Raw genomic sequence first — 19,482 nt, 5'->3', positions numbered from 1 at the left:
GCCCACGTAAGGGTTCTTACCCATGAAGGGTCAGGAGCATAAGTCTGAAATACTTCCACATTTGCCCTAGGTAATATTACCGTACAGATGATTACTGCTAGCATGGCAAGAAAGACGTTCTCAGGCATCAGGCGTCTGTACCGTCTTCTTTACCATGCTCCAGGTGGTCTCCGGGCTGTTTGTTATCCGGCTCATACTCCTCCTGCTCCTCATCTTCAGTGGACTGCTTGGAGTCACTGCTCTCTGTGGCTGAGGTAGTTGATTGTCTGCAGCTGCATGGTGTGGCTCCAGGCGCAAGGTCCTCATTAGTCTGGCTAGTTTCTCTCTTGGATCCCTGTTGCAGTTTAATATTTCTAGCAGGAATCCACACAGGTTTGGAAAAATTCTCTGGGAATATACAAGCATAACCTCTGCCAAAGGTTAATAATGGATCAGGTCCCTTCCATAAACCAGATTCGGGATCCTTCCATTTAACTAGACCATTTTCTTTTGTTTTATTCTGACACCAATGTAGCTCCATAGGTGTCTTTCCATCAGCATCACAAGTGAAAAAATTTTAAGTAATTAAGGCTTAGTGCAGGCTACCCGCAGGTGATTTCTCCATCATCCCCCATTTTTGTTTTTCAAGTTGGGATTTTAGCCGCTGATGCTGTCGTTCAATAATGGCCTGTCCTTGGGAATTATATGGTATTCCTGTAATGTGCTGCATTTTCCACCTTTTACAAAATTCCTGGAATTGACAGCTTGTGTAAGCAGGCCCATTATCAGTTTTAATAATTTTTGGAATTCCCATGATGTCAAAAGCAGCTAGGCAATGATTAATAACCTGTTTTTCCATTTCTCCTGTAGATGCAGTAGCCCATAGGACTTTTGAAAAGTATCTACAGAGACATGTAATGCCCCAAGGTGTCCAAAGGAATTATAATGCGTTACATCCATTTGCCAGATATGGTCCCTCAGCAAACCTCTAGGGTTGACTCCTGTGTTAGGCCCTTGAGGTAGATGTAACATGCAAGTTGGACATTCCTTAATAATCTATTTTGCCTATTGTCGAGTGATTGAGAACTGTTTAGACAGCATTTTGGCAGGCTGATGTAGAAGCTGATGAGATTCTAAGGCTTCTTTTAATAAAGCAACCAATTGATCAGCCTGTGCATTTCCTTTTGTTAAAGGACCAGGTAAGACACTATGAGCCCTGATGTGAGTGATATAAAAAGGATATTGTCTCTGTTGTACAATCTGCTGAACTTGTTTGAATAGTAAAAATAAACTTTGGTCACTAAGCCATTTCAACCGGGCAGTTTCAATTCTATTCACTAAGTTCACAGCATAAAAGGAATCAGAGATGATATTAAGAGGCTCTTGGAAATCCTGCAATGCAGCCTTAATAGCTTCTAGTTCAATTCTTTGTACAGAAGTATGACTGGTCAGTATGACTCGGTCTGAATTTATTGTATGATAGGCAGCTTTCCCATTTGATGATCCATCAGTAAAAACAGTTAAAGCTCCAGGAATTGTTCCTGCCCTAGTATTTTTTGGTATAATGATGGAGGTATTATATAAAAATTGTAGTAGTTTATCTTTTAATAGGTGACAGCTAAGTTCCCCTGAATATCCACTTAACCCAATTTGCCAATTTATATCAGTTTGAAATAACATTTCTAATTGCTTCCCAGTGAGGGGGAGGTAGATACACTGGGACTCTTCCCCTCTAAGCTGTTTACAACGTTTTCTAATTTGAAATAATAATTGGGCCAATAGTTCTACATATGTAACTGCAGTTTTAGAGGATTGATGCCCTAGGTGGACCCATTCAATAATGGCAGGAGAATTTTTATTTTGAAAGATGACTCCAGTGGGACTATTTGCAGTAGGGTTAATTTGTCCCAATAAAGGTAATTCGGGCTGGACCCGTGCTACTTGGGCTGAGGAAATTGCCTGCTCAACCCTTAGCAACTCATTCCTAGCTTCATCTGTTAAAGTTCGGGGAGAGGAAAGATTAGAGTCACCTCTAAGTAAGCTAAATTAATTTGTCATTTCTCCTGTAGAGATCTTCAGATAAGGTCTTAACCAGTTAATGTCCCCTAATAATTTCTGAAAGTCATTTAAAGTTTTAAGACAATCTTTTCTTATCTCCACCTTCTGAGGCCTAATGCATTGGTTTTCAATTATGGTTCCAGATATTGGAAAAGCGTTTCTTTCTGTACCTTTTCTGGAGCAATTCTTAAACCCCATTTAGGGAGCTCCTCTTCTAATTAGGAAAACATGGCCAAAGTCTGCTCTTCCAGTGGGCTTGCTAAGAGCAAGTCATCCATGTAATAAATAATGTAACATTGGGAGTATCTGTCCCTTAAAGGCTGAACAGCTTGAGCCACATATTTTTGACACAAAGTAGGGCTATTGGCCATTCCTTGAGGTAAAACCTTCCATTGATATCTTTTCATGGGTTCTATATTATTAATAGATGGCACTGAAAATGCAAATCTGTTTATCTTGAGGTGCCAAGGGAATGGTGAAAAAACAATCTTTAAGATCTACTACTATGAGAGGCCAATTTAAAGGGATTTGTGAAGGCGCTGGGAGTCCAGGTTGTAAAGCTCCTATGGTATGCATAGTAGCATTAACTGCTCTAAGATCATGTAACAATCGCCATTTTCCTGTCGCCTTTTTAGGGATTGTAAATATAGGTGTATTCCAAGGACTATTGGAAGGCTCTATGTGGCCAGCCTCTATTTGTTCTTGTATTAATTCATGAATATGATTTAATTTCTCCTTGGTTAATGGCCACTGATCCACCCATACAGGTCTATCATCTTTCCATTGTATAGGATCAGCATGAGGGTGAGGAGACTGATCAGTGACTGCTCCTAAAAGGTTGATATCCTATCTGAGTTATTAACTGCTTTCCTTTGCCAGTAACAATACACGCCTGTAAACCTTCTAAAACATCCCGGTCCCATAAGTTGACTGCAATTCCAGAGATGACATAGGGATGAAACCATCCTGTCTGTCCTTCCTCATCTCGCCACCCTAACACTGCAGCACTATGTTGTGTGTTATCAGGAACTCCTACCCCCTTAACTGAGCCCATAGCTTCTGCTGTGGACCAACTTGGAGGCCAGAATTCTTTGCTGATAACACTAACATCCGCTCCAGTGTCCACTAGACCCCTAAATTGTTTTCCCTCTATTCTTAAATTAATCATGGGACGGGTTTTGCTAATTTCATGTATCCAATAGATGTCTGAGCTTCCAAATCCTTGCCTTCCTCTTTTCCTATTATAGCCTCACCTTGCTGAACATAAGGTAGAAGTAGTATCTGAGCAATTCTTTGTCCTGGAGTAATTTGCATAACATGATTACATTCTAGTATAACTTTAATTTCTCCTTCATAATCTGAATCAATGATTCCAGGCAGGACAGTTAGTCCTTTTAGAGTGTTTCCACTCCTCCCTAAGATTAATCCTAAAGTTCCCAGTGGCACAGGTCCCCAAATTCCTGTAGGAATCGCTTGCTGAGCAATATCGGGGGTCAAAGTGACCGCAATAGTGCTGTTAAGATCCAGGCTTGGGCTTCCTGGAATTGCTCGGATGAGGGAATCCACTGTGGGCCTTATAGAAAGGATTTCCCCTATTGATGACGGGGCTGGGGGGCGCCCCTCTGGCCGTTTCCCGGCGATTGACCATGCCCTCTATCTTGATCTAGAGGCTGCCCATTTCTATGAAATTTCGATCTACACAGACTGGCCCAATGGTCCCCTTTCTGACATTTAGGACACCGAGTGATTGAATCTGGAAGTTGAGTGTTTATGCCTCTTCCTAGCCTTCTCGGTTGCCTACATTCCTTTTGGAAATGTCCTGCTTTTCCACATTTATAACACCTCTTATTTCCACCTGTTACTGCAGCAGGGAGTAAATTTGCTTCAAAAGTGCCTGATCCCACATTCTGACATGCTTGAATCATCTCTGTAATGGTACTATTTCTTCTCAGAGGCATCAGGCATTTCTTACAATCAGCATTGGCATTTTCATAAGCTAAGTGCTGAATTAAAATATCTTCTGCTGCCTCATGTTGAATCTGTCCTCACTGCTTGAGTGAGACGAGCCACAAAATCAGAAAATGACTCTGTAGGTCCCTGCATACATTTACTAAAAGCTCCCTGAGGGTCCACTTTTGTTGGTAAAGCCCACCAGGCTTTCCTTCCACAAAGTCTAATTTGCTCATACGCCAGTTGCACATAATGTAGCTGGTTTTGTATATCCATATACTGTCCCAGTCCTGCCAGCATTTCATAAGTTATTTGAGCATTTGGCCCTCCGTTTGCGCGGGCTTGCTCTTGACATTTTTCCAAAAATTCTCCCTTCCATAGTAAATAATCTCCTCTATCCAGAGTTGCACGAGCCAGAGAATACCAATCACAAGGAGCTAAGAATGCTTCAGAAATATTATTCATAATTTCTCCTGTAAAAGGAGCCGTTGGACCATTTTGAACAACGCTTTCTCGCAAAGCTTTTATCATTTTAAAATCAATTTTTTCATGGTGTCTTATTATCTGATTTGGGAGCTGTGGGTCAGCTACTTGTATAGCAAGCCTTTCTTCCACCGACATGTCCTTCATTCCTTTTCTGATGGCTCTCTGTATAGATGATTCTATTGGCGGCCCTATTGGCGGCGAATTAAATGTTTCAGGATTAGGACATGTAGGTGGAGGGGGCCATAAAGGCCACCCCTCCAATTTTTCTTCCCGCTCCTCTCTAGGAGGAGTGGAGGGAACCAGGCGAGGAGGCTCCTCCTCAGCCTCTCTAAAAGGTTCTAGCAAACGCAATATTGTGTTCCCCATGGAAAAACAGTTTTTTGAGGTAAGTTTTTTTGTTGTTGTTGTTCTGCTGCCAACTTTTTGCCAAACACTCAAGATCTAATGTACTTTCTTCAGGAAACCAAGGGTTATGTTCCATAACATCAAACAAAAACTATAAAAGAATACCTTCTGAAACTTTTAATTCCTTAGGCATACAAACCAAAATTCTAATTCTTCCCCATTAGCCTGGCTGAAAAAGACGTTCCCACCCTACTTACAGATCCAGATTCTGTAGCTGGTCCGTGGGCTTTTGCGTGAGGTGAATTTCCCTCACCTTTTCTCGGTGAATTTTCCACACCTTTTCTCGGTGTATTTTTCCTCCTTCGCTCTAGACGAAAAATATCATCTCCTCCAGAAGCCCCGCCTTTGGGCGCCAGATGTGGCAGCCCCTTTCACGTCCCGCGTTATTCAGGGTACCTGTTCAGGGTTCGGGTTCTGGAGAAGGCCGCACACAAAATGGAGACTAGAAAAGAATTAATTTGGGAAATGGGGGCCAGGCGGGAGTCCACCTCTAGGGGGAGGACTACCACTGCTCTGGCCTAGCTCTCCCTTTTATTTAGTTTGGGATACACCCACAGCCCTTAGGCGGGCAAGTTCCAGTAACACACAGACTATCTTATCAGTAAGGATTTACATGACTATCTGGTGGGGAAGTTGCTTCAGCTACCATTGTCTCGACTACACAGTGGGTGCATAGCTCTGAACTTTTTCAGGGCTTCAAGGGTCACCAGCCTTTCGGGTTCCCTGTCCACACCTCTCTGCTAATGAAGACAATAGGCCGTTTCCCACAAAGACTGACTGGGATGATACACAGAAAGTACTAAGCATGATGCCTGTAACAAGCAAGCATCTGATGTTAGCTTTAAAGTTTTTATTGCAGTTTGAGGAGGGGCAGCTATGAAAATGCCATCCATTTGTACAGTGGTTCACATTTTCAAAGCCCTTTCAGATATCTTCTTTCACAGACACCCTGTAAAGTCAGTTTTATTATTTCCAGATGAAGGAGGAGAGATAGGTGAAGGAACTTGCCCAAGCTAGGACTCAAACCCAGGATTTTGGAGACTGAGTCCAGTTATTATAATAACAGCAAACACATAAGTTGTGCCAGGTACTGTCCTCTGGGCTTTACAGGTGTAAATTCATTTAATCCTGTCATCGTCATCCTCACTTTACAGATGAGTACTTTTTTCAGTCTAGCTCACATGGTTAATCCACTGAGAAACCTGAGCTTTTCCTGGTTGCTTTTTTCCTGCTGGCCCTACCTTAGCACTCACTTTCTTAGGATGCCATCCTCACTTCTCAGTTTTTTCTCTGATGGTTTACTTTAATTATTTCATTCATTCACTATGATGCATTAGTTCTTTAGTGAACTAATTAGGTATCCACTAATCTTTCACCATTCTTCAAAAATTCAATTCCAGTCTTCCATTTGCATATTTTCTCCCCATGTAAGCTCATGCTCTCCTGTTTCTTTACAGTGTATCTCCTAAATCTGTTTCTTCGCCTCCACACTCTTTCCCTTGAGGCAATTTCTCCCAATTATCTGAAGGTCGTCTTTATTTGGTTACTGTATAGCTATCTCAAACTGAATTTAGGGAGAACACACCCCACCCCCTTTAGACTGCTGTCCATTCTGCTTCTTAAACACAGAGTCAGGGCACAACATTTAAAGCATCTGTGCTTGCCTACACTCTCTTTTCTCACTTTCACCAAGCCCTCCTGTCATCTCCACCCCCGCCCCCAAATAGCACTGTCCTCATGGTCTTTTTCAATCTCCTCTCCAGCTAAATCCTTGATTATTATTTTCCTGAGTTAAACTGATAACCTATTTTGCTTCCAAACTTTCAATCCTTACCCCCCAAAACTACTCACTTTTTCCCCCACTTCCCACTGTTTTCCTCAAAAATAGTTCCTCATATTCCTCCAGTACTTACATTTCCTTTCTGGTCTGCTGTGTAGACAAGAACACTTCCTCCTCCTCCTCCTCCCCCTCCCCCTCTTCTCCTTTTTGTCCCTTTTTTTTTCTTTTTCTTTCCTGTACCCAATTCTCCCTCTCAATGTAAAACTTCTGGTACTATCACTCAAGGTACCAGAGAGTGCTATCACTCAAAACACATGATGTTTTCAGAATTTATCTTAAACCCCAGAATCTTTTGGAGTTCCTTTCTTCATACTCAGCTAGCAACGTCTCCCATTACATTTCCCTAACTTAAGGTTTCCCCCTCCTTACACGTGGAAAGACTACCACCCACAGGCAATCCTTTGTGTACAGTAAGCCCCTACCTTTATGGTACTTCATGTTCTGAATGTTAGAAATCAGGGTTTTTTTCCTTAGAGGACACGTTCTGTGACTACATACTTTAGTGATGCGCACAGGGCAGCACTCCATGAGAAATATTCTGAGTCAAAATGAAATATAATTGGAATCTGATAGAAAAATAACACTGAAAGAGAGAAGTTCTTAATAAGACACACATTTAGCACATGTCTCTTGAGATAGAATTTTTAATAGTAAACCGTCTTTAGGTTTCTGGGTATGAAGTTGAGAACAGTGTTTTGAAATAACAGCAACTACTGTTTACTAAGCGCCAATTAGGGGCCAGGCAGTTTATTTTACAACAGGAACTTGTCCAGTGGTTGCTGGTGAGTATAGTGGCAGGTCTGGAATTCCAATGCAGGTCTCTTGGAGACCAAAGCCAGACACTTGGACCATGTCCAAAGGTGCAACTCAGCTGCTGACCTGGGAGCATCATCTCTTTGCTAGGCATTGCTGTCCTGGGATGCAGAGAGAAGATGCCTAGGCCACCAGGCTATCTTGGGGACCTAGACAGTGAGTCTCCCTCCATCCCCGCCGCTCTTCCCCTTCCCCTTCCCCTTCCCGGGCAGCGGATGAGCGAAAACAGGGTGGAGAGTCCGCAACTGCTACACTCGGGCAACTCTTGGCCCCTCGGTCGGTCCGGGCCGCGCGGGGGCGTAACCGCCACTCCTCCCGGATTAAGTCAGCAGGCGAACAATGATGGTCGCTGCTCCGCCCACCTTTTGCGTCACAATCAAAACAGTCCTGCAACTACAACTCCCAGAAGGCCAGGCGGCTGCGCGAGCTCAACTGCACCCAGCCGTTTCCGCACAACTACATATCCCAAGGGGCATCGCGCGACCGCGTCTCCTCCACTGCGCAAGTGCAGAACCGCTCCCGTTTCCGGCGTGGGTCCGGGGAGCCCGGCTGTAGTTGGGCTTCGGGTCCTGCCCCGCAGGGCTTCTCGGTTTCCCGTTGAGGGTAGTGGCTGTGCAGGTAAGGTAATAAGGTCAGGAAAGCAACCGTCGCCTCCTTGGGACATGGGCGGATTTCGTATCTGGGTCAGATGCGGGACCTAGAGCTGCGGTCTGGTATCGGAAATAACTTCCTGATTATTTCTCGGCGTTTTCTAGTTTACGAAGTGCTGTTTTCCTCCGACAATCCCTGCTGGTCCCCAGAACAACACTTTGTGTGAGGAAGTGTAAGTGCCTCCCGTTGGCAGCTGAGGAGAAGATTCAGAGAGGTCAACTGATTTGAAGACATTACTAGACGTTGCTGAGCGGGATATTGAAATGTTTTTGTTTTTGTTTTTAAGTCCAATATTGCTATTCTCTGGTTTGCGTCCGGATTCTTGTTGACTAAGAGGGTTGGGGAGTGGGCACCTTTTGCCTTCTCTGGAGTATCCCTATCGAATGATGAAGGGAGCGATGAGGTGATGTGATCAAGTGTTCTGTCAAACTGTAGATGTGTTTTTTTAAAAAATATTTTTATTGATTTCAGAGAGGAAGAGAGAGAGAGAAACATCAATGATGAGAGGGAATCATTGATCGGCTGCCTCCTGCACGCTCCCTACTGAGGATTGAGCCCGAAACCCAGGCATGTGCTCTTGGCTGGAGTCGAACCTGGGACCCTTCAGGCCGCAGGGCAATGCTCTATCCACGGAGCCGAACCGGCTAGGGCTATAATTTTATTCTGGTGTCTCAGTCATGTATTTGCTTGGTGTATGTACAGAGGTGCCTGTGGGTGATCAAGCCCTATCCTGGGTACTGGAGATACAGCAGGAAACAAAAATGACCAACCTTAGTGGGGTAGAGAGATGGTGATCAGAGATAAGGAGAAAAATAAAGCAGGGTCAGGGGAAACATTCATTGGAGGATTTTGAACAGAGCTCTAACTTGTATTTAGATCCAACTTTTAATTTGTGTACTAGGCACAGCAGCTACACAGAAAAGATGGGCAAGGAGACCAATGATGACAAGAAGCCAACAACTAAATTTGAACTAGAGCGAGAAACAGAACTTCGCTTTGAGGTGGAAGCGTCTCAGTCAGTTCAGTTGGAGCTGCTGGCTGGCATGGCAGAAGTCTTTGGCACAGAGCTGACCCGGAACAAGAAATTCACCTTTGATGCTGGTGCCAAGGTAGCTGTTTTCACTTGGCACGGCTGTTCGGTACAGCTGAGTGGCCGCACTGAGGTGGCTTATGTCTCCAAGGACACCCCTATGTTGCTTTACCTCAACACTCATACAGCGTTGGAGCAGATGCGGAGGCAGGCGGAGAAGGGAGAAGAGCGAGGCCCCCGGGTGATGGTCGTGGGCCCCACCGATGTGGGCAAATCCACAGTGTGCCGCCTGTTGCTCAACTACGCAGTGCGTTTGGGCCGCCGTCCCACTTATGTGGAGCTGGATGTGGGCCTGGGCTCTGTGTCTATCCCTGGTACCATGGGGGCCCTCTACATTGAGCGGCCGGCAGATGTTGAAGAAGGATTCTCCATCCAGGCCCCTCTGGTGTATCATTTTGGCTCCACCACTCCTGGCACCAACATCAAGCTTTATAATAAGGTCAGAGCCAAGGTGGGATGGAGGGTAGGGTTGCTATCAGGGTAGGAAGCTGTGCAAAAGTTTGCTAGTTAAAACTATAGCCATCTCTTTGCTCCCTCTCCACTGGTATTATTCCCATATGATTTCAGAAAAGACAGTTTCAAATATAAGTCAATCTCAGATTATTAAATGTTTCTGTGGACCTATTAAGTTATTTATTAAATTCCCACTTAGGAGCCGAAACCGGTTTGGCTCAGTGGATAGAGCGTCGGCCTGTGGACTGAAAGGTCCCAGGTTCGATTCCTGTCAAAGGCATGTACCTGGGTTGCGGGCACATACCCAGGAGGAGATGTGTAGGAGGCAGCTGATCGATGTTTCTCTCTCATCGATGTTTCTAACTCTCTATCTCTCTCCCTTTCTCTCTGTGAAAAATCAATAAAATATATTAAAAAAAAAAATTCCCACTTAGGAGACAGAAGAAGCAACATAAAAATTAAATCCATGTTACGGGGTCAAAACTATAGCCATTAAAAATGTTTTTCTTGTACCTAATAGTACTTATTCTAAAGAGGGACAAAATAATTATAGGTTCATTCATTTTGTGTGTGTTTTTTCCCTCACCTTGGTTGTCTTTTGCAGATTACATCTCGTCTAGCAGATGTGTTCAACCAAAGGTGTGAAGTGAACCGAAGGGCTTCTGTGAGTGGCTGTGTCATTAACACCTGTGGCTGGGTCAAGGGCTCTGGTTACCAGGCCCTGGTGCATGCAGCTTCAGCCTTTGAGGTCAATGTGGTTGTGGTTCTGGATCAAGAACGACTTTACAATGAACTGAAACGGGACTTGCCTCACTTCGTGCGTACTGTGCTGCTCCCTAAATCAGGGGGTGTGGTGGAGCGCTCCAAGGATTTCCGGCGGGAATGTAGGGATGAGCGTATCCGTGAGTATTTCTATGGATTCCGGGGCTGTTTTTATCCCCATGCCTTCAATGTCAAATTTTCAGATGTAAAAATCTACAAAGTTGGGGCACCCACCATTCCAGACTCCTGTTTGCCTTTGGGCATGTCTCAGGAGGACAATCAGCTGAAGCTAGTACCTGTCACCCCTGGCCGAGATATGGTGCACCACCTCCTGAGTGTCAGCACTGCTGAGGGCACAGAGGAGAACCTTTCTGAGACCAGTGTGGCCGGTTTCATCGTGGTGACCAGTGTGGACCCGGAGCATCAGGTGTTTACCGTTCTCTCTCCAGCCCCCCGTCCACTGCCTAAGAACTTCCTTCTCATCATGGATATCCGGTTCATGGATCTTAAATAGAGATCAGGGAGTCTTGCTGCCTGGGGCATGGAGATCTGTGGCCATTACAGAGACAGATGGGCTGAAGAGGGAGAGTCTTTTGAGGCCAGGCTGACCAGTAAATGGTGGACTAGTAAAAAGCATATATTCTACCTCTTAAAACAGGTGGTGGTAACTTAACTACTAATCTTGAACCAAAAGGAAAACCATGAGACTAATTGGTTTCTTAGATCACCTAAGGTGCCACTTCAAATTCTCTAAGGCCCTGGAGAATCCCATTTCTTTAACCAGTTACTGTGTGGACTCATTTTTTTAAACAATCACTGTTTTATATGCTATATATAGTACTTGTTACCTTATTTTTCCAGGATGTACAAGTGTATTAGAAGGACTCTTTACAATAAAATTCAAACTTGGAAAAACTTTTAATAAATATTTTTGCCATATTACAGAAGTTGGTATAATTTTTTTTAATTTTGTTTTTCTCCCTAAGAATTATAGAAACACTAGTGGCTCGGTGCATGAAATTCGTGCACATTAAAAGGGAATTAATTAGTGGAAATATTTTAATATTGCTATTTGCCTTTTCTCTATAATAGAAGTGTCAAAGATGAAAAAAATTACTAAAATGTATATGAAAATCTCCCTCCTGTCAGAGTCTGGGGTGTGCTGCCGGACCCAGTCAAGTCCTGCCCACCCATGTGCGCCTCGAAATTGCGCAAGAACCTGAGGGGCAGGGGGGGCCCAGCCACAGGTCCCCTGGCCCCGCCCCAGCACCAGGGCGAGAGGTGCAGCCTCAGGTCCCTCAGCACTGGGGTGGGGAATTTGGCCTCAGGTCCCCTGGCCCCAGTGTGAGGGCGCAAGGGTATGATGACCATTTGCATATTAGCTCTTTATTATATAGGATTATTAAAATGATTTATTGCTGAATGCTTAGAAAAGAGGAAAACAAAGAGCCCACCTATAAGCTAAGCAGGTAAATAGATGCTAACTGTTCTCAGTGCAGAGGGGTAACTATGAGGAACCAAAGAGGCTAGTGGTAAACTTGGGATGAGATTTCAGATCTAATAACTTCCCAGAGATCATTTTCTCCCAGCTGCAACTATCTTTCCTATTGTCTATTTGCTTGGAGTCAGAATCCAAGTCAAAGTATAAATTGAACTTTCAGGTAGTAAGAAGCCGGGAAAGCCCATACTCTGATCTCCTGCAAATGCTTGGTGGTCCTAGTTTGGACTTGGATTACTGAATAAGTATCTGATGCCCTTCATCTGTTCATTGTTTCCACAAGTATTTATTGAGCACCTACTGTTTGCCAGGAACCATTCTAGATGGGAAACAAGATAAAGTCTTAGGAAGCTTACATTATAGAATAAACACAAAGGTCAGTGCTATTCAAAGACTTAAAATTGGGTGCTGCAGGACAGTGACAGAGAGGCTACTTTAGAATGGGGTGGGCAGGAAAGGCCTCTCCTGAGTTAAGAACTGAATGGCACATGGCTAGTGTGGCTCAGTGGTTGAGAGTTGACTCATGCAACAAGAGATCGCTGGTTGATTCCTGGTCAGGGCACATGCCTAGTTTTCAGGGTTGATCCCCAGCAGGGGATGTGCAAGAGGCAGCCTATCAATGTTAATGCATTGCTGTTTCTATCTCTCCTCCCTCTCTAAAATCAATAAAAACATATTTTAAAAGTTATTTTAAAAAAGAGTATATGAGAGATTAAAAAAAAGACTTGAATGGCTGTGTAAAATTTGGCCAAAATCTTGGTGGAGGGAACAGTGGAAAAACAAAGGAAAAAGCTCAATGTGTTTGGTGAAGGAAAGGTCTGCTTGGCTGGAGTATAGTGAATCAAGGGGAGCAGCAAAGACAAGATAATCTAGGGCTTTTGTAATCCCAGAGCAGTGGGAAACAGTGGGTGAGGATGTGTATCTTAATCCCTTAGGACTGCTATAAAAAATATTACAATCTAGGTAGCTTATAAATATTAGAAACCTCACAGTTCTAAAGTCCAAGATCCAGGCACCAGCATGGTTGTGTTCTGATAGAGGCTCTCTTCCAGGTTGCTAACTGCCAGCTTCTAGCTGGTGTCCTCATGTACTGGAAGGGGTAAGGGAGCTCTATGGAGGCTCTTTATGCATGACCTGAGCACCTCTCAGAGACCCCACTCCTAATACAGTCATCTTTGGGGGTTAGGATTTCAATACAGACAGTCCTCGGGTTACATCAGACTGGACATACGTCGATTCGTGGTTATGTCGCCATCTCCCATTTATATAAAAAAACAAGTTCCGTAATTTTGATGTATATACATGTGTGCTTTATATTTTTTATTATTTACCACAAGTAAAGGTCAGGAATTATGTTTCTTTTATATTTTTTTTACTGTTTCACTTCATTACTGCTGGTATGTGCTCCATGTCAGTGATGTTGGTGCTTATGTAGGTGGGTTATGACTCCCGGGGAAAATCGAGTTACATCACGCCGTAGGAGTGGATCTCTGACATAACCCGAGGACCTATTGTATATGAATTTAGGGGGACAGACATTCATACCATAGCAGATAATTAAACAGGAATGACATGATCTGAGTTACATTTTGAAAAGATCATTGCTGTGGGGAAAATGGATTAAAGAGGCAAGAGTAGAGAAGCAAGGACACAAGTTAATTTCAATGTGATAATTGATGGAGAATTAAAAGTATGGCAGCAAAGGTGGAGTTGTTGAGTAGATTGCCTGGGGATATTTTGGATGTAAAGTTGATAGGCTTGCTGATGGGAGCCATAAGGAAAAGAAACTGGAATCAGAGGTGATTCCAGCCCAGTCAGTGTGGTGTTGACCTATGAACCAGGAGGTCATGGCTGGATTCCTGGGCACATGCTGGGGTTTTGGGCTCCATCCCCAGTAGTAGGGGGTGTGCAGGAGGCAGCCAGTTAATGATTCTCATCATTGATGTTTCTATCCCTCTCTCCCTCTCCCTTCCTCTCTGAAAATAATATATATATATGATAATTCCTACATTTTTCGCTTGAGCAACTTTGGCTATGAGATTGGGGAAACTCAGAGAGGGGGTAAGGGAATATTGAGTTCTACTTTGGCACTGTTAAATTTAGGCATTACTCATCCATATGGAGATGCCACACAGACAGCTGGAAACATGAATCTGGAGGGTTAGGGCTAAAGGTTCATGGCAGCTATTTGAAAGGGCCAGGGCTACGCCCTCCATCTTGCCCCAGGGTAAGGGCTACGCCCTCCATCTTGCCCCAGGGTAAGTGCTCCATCTTACCTTGGCCATGTGCTTGGCAAGGAGCTTCTTCCCGGAAGTCTAAGCCTCTGCTAGCCACACCCAGGAACAAGACACTGACTTGCGCCTGGCCAATCGGCAAGGCCACAGCCCTTTCTCCTCCCCTTACTCCAACCCCCTATAAAACCCCTCTCCACACAGAGTTCTCTCTCTCTCTGCTTCCTGTCGCTGCGTTGGCAAGGTGGGGGAGCCGAGCTAGCTCGAATAAAGACTCTTACACTTTTGCATCGGACTGGCTGGCTCCCTGATGTGGTTTCTTGGGGATCCTGAAATCTGGGCATAACATTAACACTATTGTCCTATAGAAGGCATTTAAAGCAGTGGTATTGGATGAAGTCACGTAAAGACTGGAAATCAGAAGGCAGATGGACTTTGAGGGTACTTCAAACATAAGAGTTGAAGTATAATGGGAGCTAGCAAAGGAGACTTGACTATGATCTGGAGGCATGGATTTCAGCAATAACGTTGAAGAGTGTAGTCTTGGAATGGTGGGGATAAAAGTCCTATTGGAATATACTGAGATATAATCTGAATAAATATGGATAACAACTATAGACAACTCTTCCAAGAAGCTTGCTAAGGAAGGGAGTGGCAGTGATAATGGAGTCAAGGGAGAGTTATTAGTTTTTTTTTGTTTTTGTTTTTAGATAGAATGCCTCTCAGCATAACAGACTCAAGAGGGAGAGAATTTGATGATGGATATGGTATGTTCTTGACACTATCCTATTTTTTCTGTATGTTTTTCATTTTTCAAATAAAATGTCAAAGGAAAAATTCAGAAGAAATTGCAGGAGTGAAGGGGAGAAACTGTCCTTTAACACAAGCAGAGGCATTTCATAAGGACAGGAGGGAAGGTGGCAGTATTTAAATATAAAGAGACTAGAGGCCCAGCGCTCAAAATTGTGTGGGACCCAGAGTCCCTCCTGTCGCCACCGAGGGACCCATCAATGCACCGCCTGGTGACTGGTCGTTTGGTCATTTCGGCCACTGGCTTTTTGTAATATAGATGGTTAGTGCTAAAAGATAGGTCATTCCTCTCTAATTGAGTCTAAACCCAAGGGTAGCATTTTGTTCTTGTCTGCCTTTTTATTTACTGGTGAGTCGAACTAAAAATGACCCTGTGGTTTGCCATCTATAGTCATGAGGGAATACAAGTGAAGATTATTTGAAAAAGTATAGGTAAACTACACTAGAAACACTATATTTCTTTTTTTGTTTTAAATTTATCTTTATTTTTGAAAGTATTACAAATGTCCTCTCTTCCTCCCCTTCCAGTGACCCTCCCTCATGCCTTCACCGCATTCTTGTCTGTGTTCGTGGGTTGTGTATATATGCATATAAGTTCTTTAGTTAACACGTTAAGCGTCCAGCCTATTTTGTCTTCCGGACAGAAAGTATAGTGTCTGTATAGTCACTGGTGACTGGGCTTTTAACGTGTTAATCTCTTCCCACCCTACCCTCTACTCCCACCCTTGCCGGAAGCCGGTCCACCCTTGCTGCTTGACACAGTCGCTGCAGGGAAGAAACATCTGCACAGTATGTTTCAAGACCTGGCATATATGACATATGTTTGCTCCCCCTCTTAAGCGCTATGTGTTTTAACCAGGACCACCTCCCCGAGAAAGGTTGTTTCCCCAGGTGAGGATTTTTCCCTGGAATTAACAGGACTAAGGAAGAGAATAAATCAGTGAAACCCCCTAGTGTTACAGAAATACCATGTACTAATTATGAAGAACTTGGACTAAGACTGTTGGCAATAAATTTGGGACTTGTTAGGCCCACATCCCCAGGGGTCTGCCCACCAGGGAAAGCACCAAAGCCTATACCCCTGGAGATCCACCGACACAGGGCAGTTCCAGGGAAGGCAGCAGCAGGGCTGGGAGGACATAACCTTTGCTGGGTAGGATAATCTCCTTCAGTCACTTCCTTGTAGCCTATCAGTAGAGCAGTGACCTTGGAATAGCCCTTGTAATGGAACACAGAGATTAACCTAGACAAGATTAAAATCAACAGAACTAGATAGAGGCAGGATTTTTGGCCAAGGTCAGATAAGAAACAAGGAACTGCAGAACGTTACCCAAAACATACCATGATGTAATTATTGAGGCATGCTTATAGGATCAAATAGTATAAATGTAGATGTAACAGGACAATGAGAGGAGAACCCAACCATGATGAACTGAAGGCTGCCTCCATGTCCTTCCTTCTTCGCCGACTCCGTCCACACCTTTGGGAACCCCTGGACCGGCTGGGGATGGACCCCAACACACCCTCCTCTGAGATTCGTCAGTCTATTCCATGCTTCTGTATCTCTGGGTTTATTGTGTTCATTAGATTCCACATATGAGTGAGATCATGTGATACTTGTCTTTTTCTGACTAGCTTTTTTGCTTAGCATAATACTCTCCAGGTCCCTCCATGCTGTCTCAAAGAGTAAGAAATCCTTCTGTTTTATAGCTGCATAGTATTCCATTGTGTAAATGTACCCCATCTTTTTGATCCACTCATCTACTGATGGGCACTTGGGCTGTTTCCAGATCTTAGCTATTGTAAATAGTGCTGCTATGAACATAGGGGTGTATATATTCTTTCTGGTGTTTCAGGATTCTTTTTAAAAATATATATTTTATTGATTTTTTACAGAGAGGAAGGGAGAGGGATAGAGAGTTAGAAACATCGATGAGAGGGAAGCATCCATCAGCTGCCTCCTGCACACCCCCTGCTGGGGATGTGCCTGCAACCAAGGTATATGCCCTTGACCGTAATTGAACCTGGGACCCTTCAGTCCCCAGGCCGACGCTCTATCCAGTGAGCCAAACCGGCTAGGGCAGGATTCTTAGGATATATTCCTAGAAATGGGATCACTGGGTCAAATAGCAGTTCCATTTTTAATATTTTGAGGAAACTCCATACTGTCTTCCGTAGTGGCTATACCAGTCTGCATTCCTACCTATAAGGTATTTCTTGATATACAAAGTAATTTATTTGAAGTTTGGTGGTCTAGATATCCCATTGTTTTAACCTGGATTATACTGTGCAATACTTTTCAGAAATGGCTGGCAGTTTAAACCTTATGTTCTATTCAACAACCTTTCCAGGAAATATGTTGCATGCTCCTAGGGAAAACTGGACAAGAAATTGGAATCTCCAAACCTTGGGATAGTAATTATGCCACTGTTAGTGCTCATCCAGATAAGAGTTTGGCATCCAGTAGTCAGTGTCCCAGGGGAATTTAGAATGTGTGGTTGGATGGTGGAAGATCGACTTTTTATTTACAGTTAGCACTGTAGAGACAAGATACAAAACAATTTACAGGTTCCTAGACTGTTGCAAGGAAAAGAAAGATGCTTAATCTATGAATTTGGGGAAATGGGAAGTTTTAAAATCCAAGAAAAATAGGCAATAGAAAAACATGAAATTGATTTCTTCCTAAGGAAACGAATCAACCTGACAGAAAAGCCTCTATAAATAAAAAAATACGCTATCCAGTAATAACTTTACTTCCATAGGGTCAAAAGAATTTTGAAGATACAATTAAAAAATATTTTTATTCATTTCAGAGAGGAAGAGAGAGGGAGAGATAGAAACATCCCTGTTGAGAGAGAACCACTGATTGGCAGCCTCCTGCACGCCCCCCACTGGGGATTGAGCCCACAACCTGGGCATGTGCCCCTGACCAGAATCGAACCCGGGACCTTTCAGTCCGCAGGCCTACGTTCTACCCACTGAGCTAAACTGGGTGATACAATTTTTTAATACACACTGTCACTAAAAGGAGAACCCTCCAAAGTGTGTGGCAATAAAAGATGGATTGGAGCCCTTAGCAAGAGTAAACTAGAGCTTGATGTATCTAGTATATGCCAGGTCAGATAAGGAACTAGACTATATCCCAGAAAACAGAAGGTAGACCTTTCTCCTTGCTGCCTAGTGCTGAAGTGTAAAACCACGGTTACACCAGCAGCATTGGACACAAGCGCAAGGGCAGCCCGCGAGATTTAGAATCACACTTTATAGATGAGGACCCTTGGCTTCACAAGTGGCTGGTGGAGCACTTTTGTTTTTAAAGAGTGTTATGTAACAGCGAGAGGGGCTTTCAGAAGAGAAATGGCCTCGAACTAAATGAGAACCCTTGGCCTTACAGCACTGTGAGGCTAATTAAGGCCAGGCGTGGCGCAGGTTTTCTAGGGAACTTTTTCCTCCCAGCGAGGTGAGGGATGCGGCGCCCACTCCTGTGTTGCAGTGAGAAACGGAGGTAATTAAACAGAGTCAAGAGCAGGCCCGCACTCGGGGGGCCGCCCCCGCCTCAAAGGGCGCGCCCTCCACGCGCCTCCTTCCCCTTGATGCCCGGCGTCTGGCTGGAGCTGCGCCCCTCGCGGGCTCTCCTAGTCCCGGCGCCCCCTCCATGCGGGACCGGCAGCCCCAGACCATTCCGTTCTCCTGGGATTCTGCTGATACCAGGAAACCCGCTGGACCCAGAACTGCTTCATCAATCAGTGGTTCTCAACCGTCCTGATGCCGCGACCCTTTAATACAGTTCCTCATGTTGTGGTGACCCCCAACCATAAAATTATTTTCGTTGCTACTTCATCACTGTAATTTTGCTACTGTTATGAATCGTAATGTAAATACCTGATATGCTACGTGTGTTTTCCGATGGTCGCGACCCACAGGTTGAGAACCGTTGATAGATGTTTTTAAATAAAGTTTTCGCCATTAACAAAAAAAAGGTGGGGCGGGGGGAAGAGGAGGGCTATTTAGTTGCCAAAAGTTTGGCCAATGAAGGAAGGTGCTAAAGCAGGAAGACGGCGGGGCCTCTACAGGCGACTGGTTCTCCTAGAAGCCTGTCTGGACTGTACCAACTTACGTGGAGGGGGTTTGGCGAACTCCAGAAGGCAGCTGCTGGCTTTTGAGTTCTCCCAGAACACACGTATAACTACTTTTTACTCCCGAAGATTCCTTCTTGGTTACAGTAGGCAGGGAAAGTAGGACAAGGAGAAGGGGAGACTCCCCAGGCCACTTCCCCATTTCCGACTCCTGCGCAGGACGCCAACCCCCTTTTCCCAGTCGTCCGCGGGACCCGACGGCCTTGCGCGCGCGTTCTCGTTGTCTTGCGTGCGTACGGCGCTGTGCCCCTGCAGCCAATCAGAACGCGAGGTCGCTGCGGTCGCCGGGGTTCGCGCGCACGGCCTGGAGAGGGGTGGGG

The 19,482-nt window shown here is 44.5% G+C and overlaps 1 protein-coding gene and 1 long non-coding RNA gene across 7 annotated transcripts; one reads left to right on the top strand and one right to left on the bottom strand.

Moving 5' to 3' along the window:
- Positions 1-6: 6 nt before the first annotated feature.
- Positions 7-6,851, bottom strand: LOC106724509. The gene is made up of 3 exons (XR_001360323.1): positions 6,792-6,851; positions 5,076-5,203; positions 7-410 (listed from the first exon to the last, which is right to left on the bottom strand). It is a non-coding gene; the product is annotated as an uncharacterized LOC106724509 (long non-coding RNA).
- Positions 6,852-8,034: 1,183 nt separating this feature from the next.
- CLP1 (cleavage and polyadenylation factor I subunit 1) lies at positions 8,035-11,429 on the top strand. 6 transcript variants are annotated; one of them, XM_005884768.2, is made up of 4 exons: positions 8,035-8,149; positions 8,287-8,354; positions 9,084-9,711; positions 10,330-11,429. In XM_005884768.2, the coding sequence occupies exons 3-4, from the start codon at positions 9,106-9,108 to the stop codon at positions 10,999-11,001; spliced, it is 1,278 nt and encodes a 425-aa protein (XP_005884830.1). In that variant the 5' UTR covers positions 8,035-8,149; positions 8,287-8,354; positions 9,084-9,105; the 3' UTR covers positions 11,002-11,429. The 6 variants fall into 6 exon arrangements, with proteins under 6 accessions (XP_005884830.1, XP_014387680.1, XP_014387679.1 ...); XM_014532194.1 differs by having other exon boundaries at positions 8,287-8,396; XM_014532193.1 differs by having other exon boundaries at positions 8,035-8,162.
- The last annotated feature ends 8,053 nt before the right edge of the window (positions 11,430-19,482 follow it).

This window comes from Myotis brandtii, unplaced genomic scaffold (genome assembly GCF_000412655.1).
Source record: "Myotis brandtii unplaced genomic scaffold, ASM41265v1 scaffold854, whole genome shotgun sequence".
Classification (NCBI taxonomy): Eukaryota; Metazoa; Chordata; class Mammalia; order Chiroptera; family Vespertilionidae; genus Myotis; species Myotis brandtii.
Note: the sequence above shows the minus strand (reverse complement) of the source record. Positions and strands in the feature narration are given on the sequence as shown.

Coding starts and splice junctions, on each gene's coding strand:
- CLP1 (XM_005884769.2), top strand. CDS start 9,106: ATGGGCAAGGAGACCAATGATGACAAGAAGCCAACAACTAAATTTGAA. Junction 9,712..10,329: donor ACATCAAGCTTTATAATAAG/GTCAGAGCCAAG, acceptor TGTCTTTTGCAG/ATTACATCTCGTCTAGCAGA.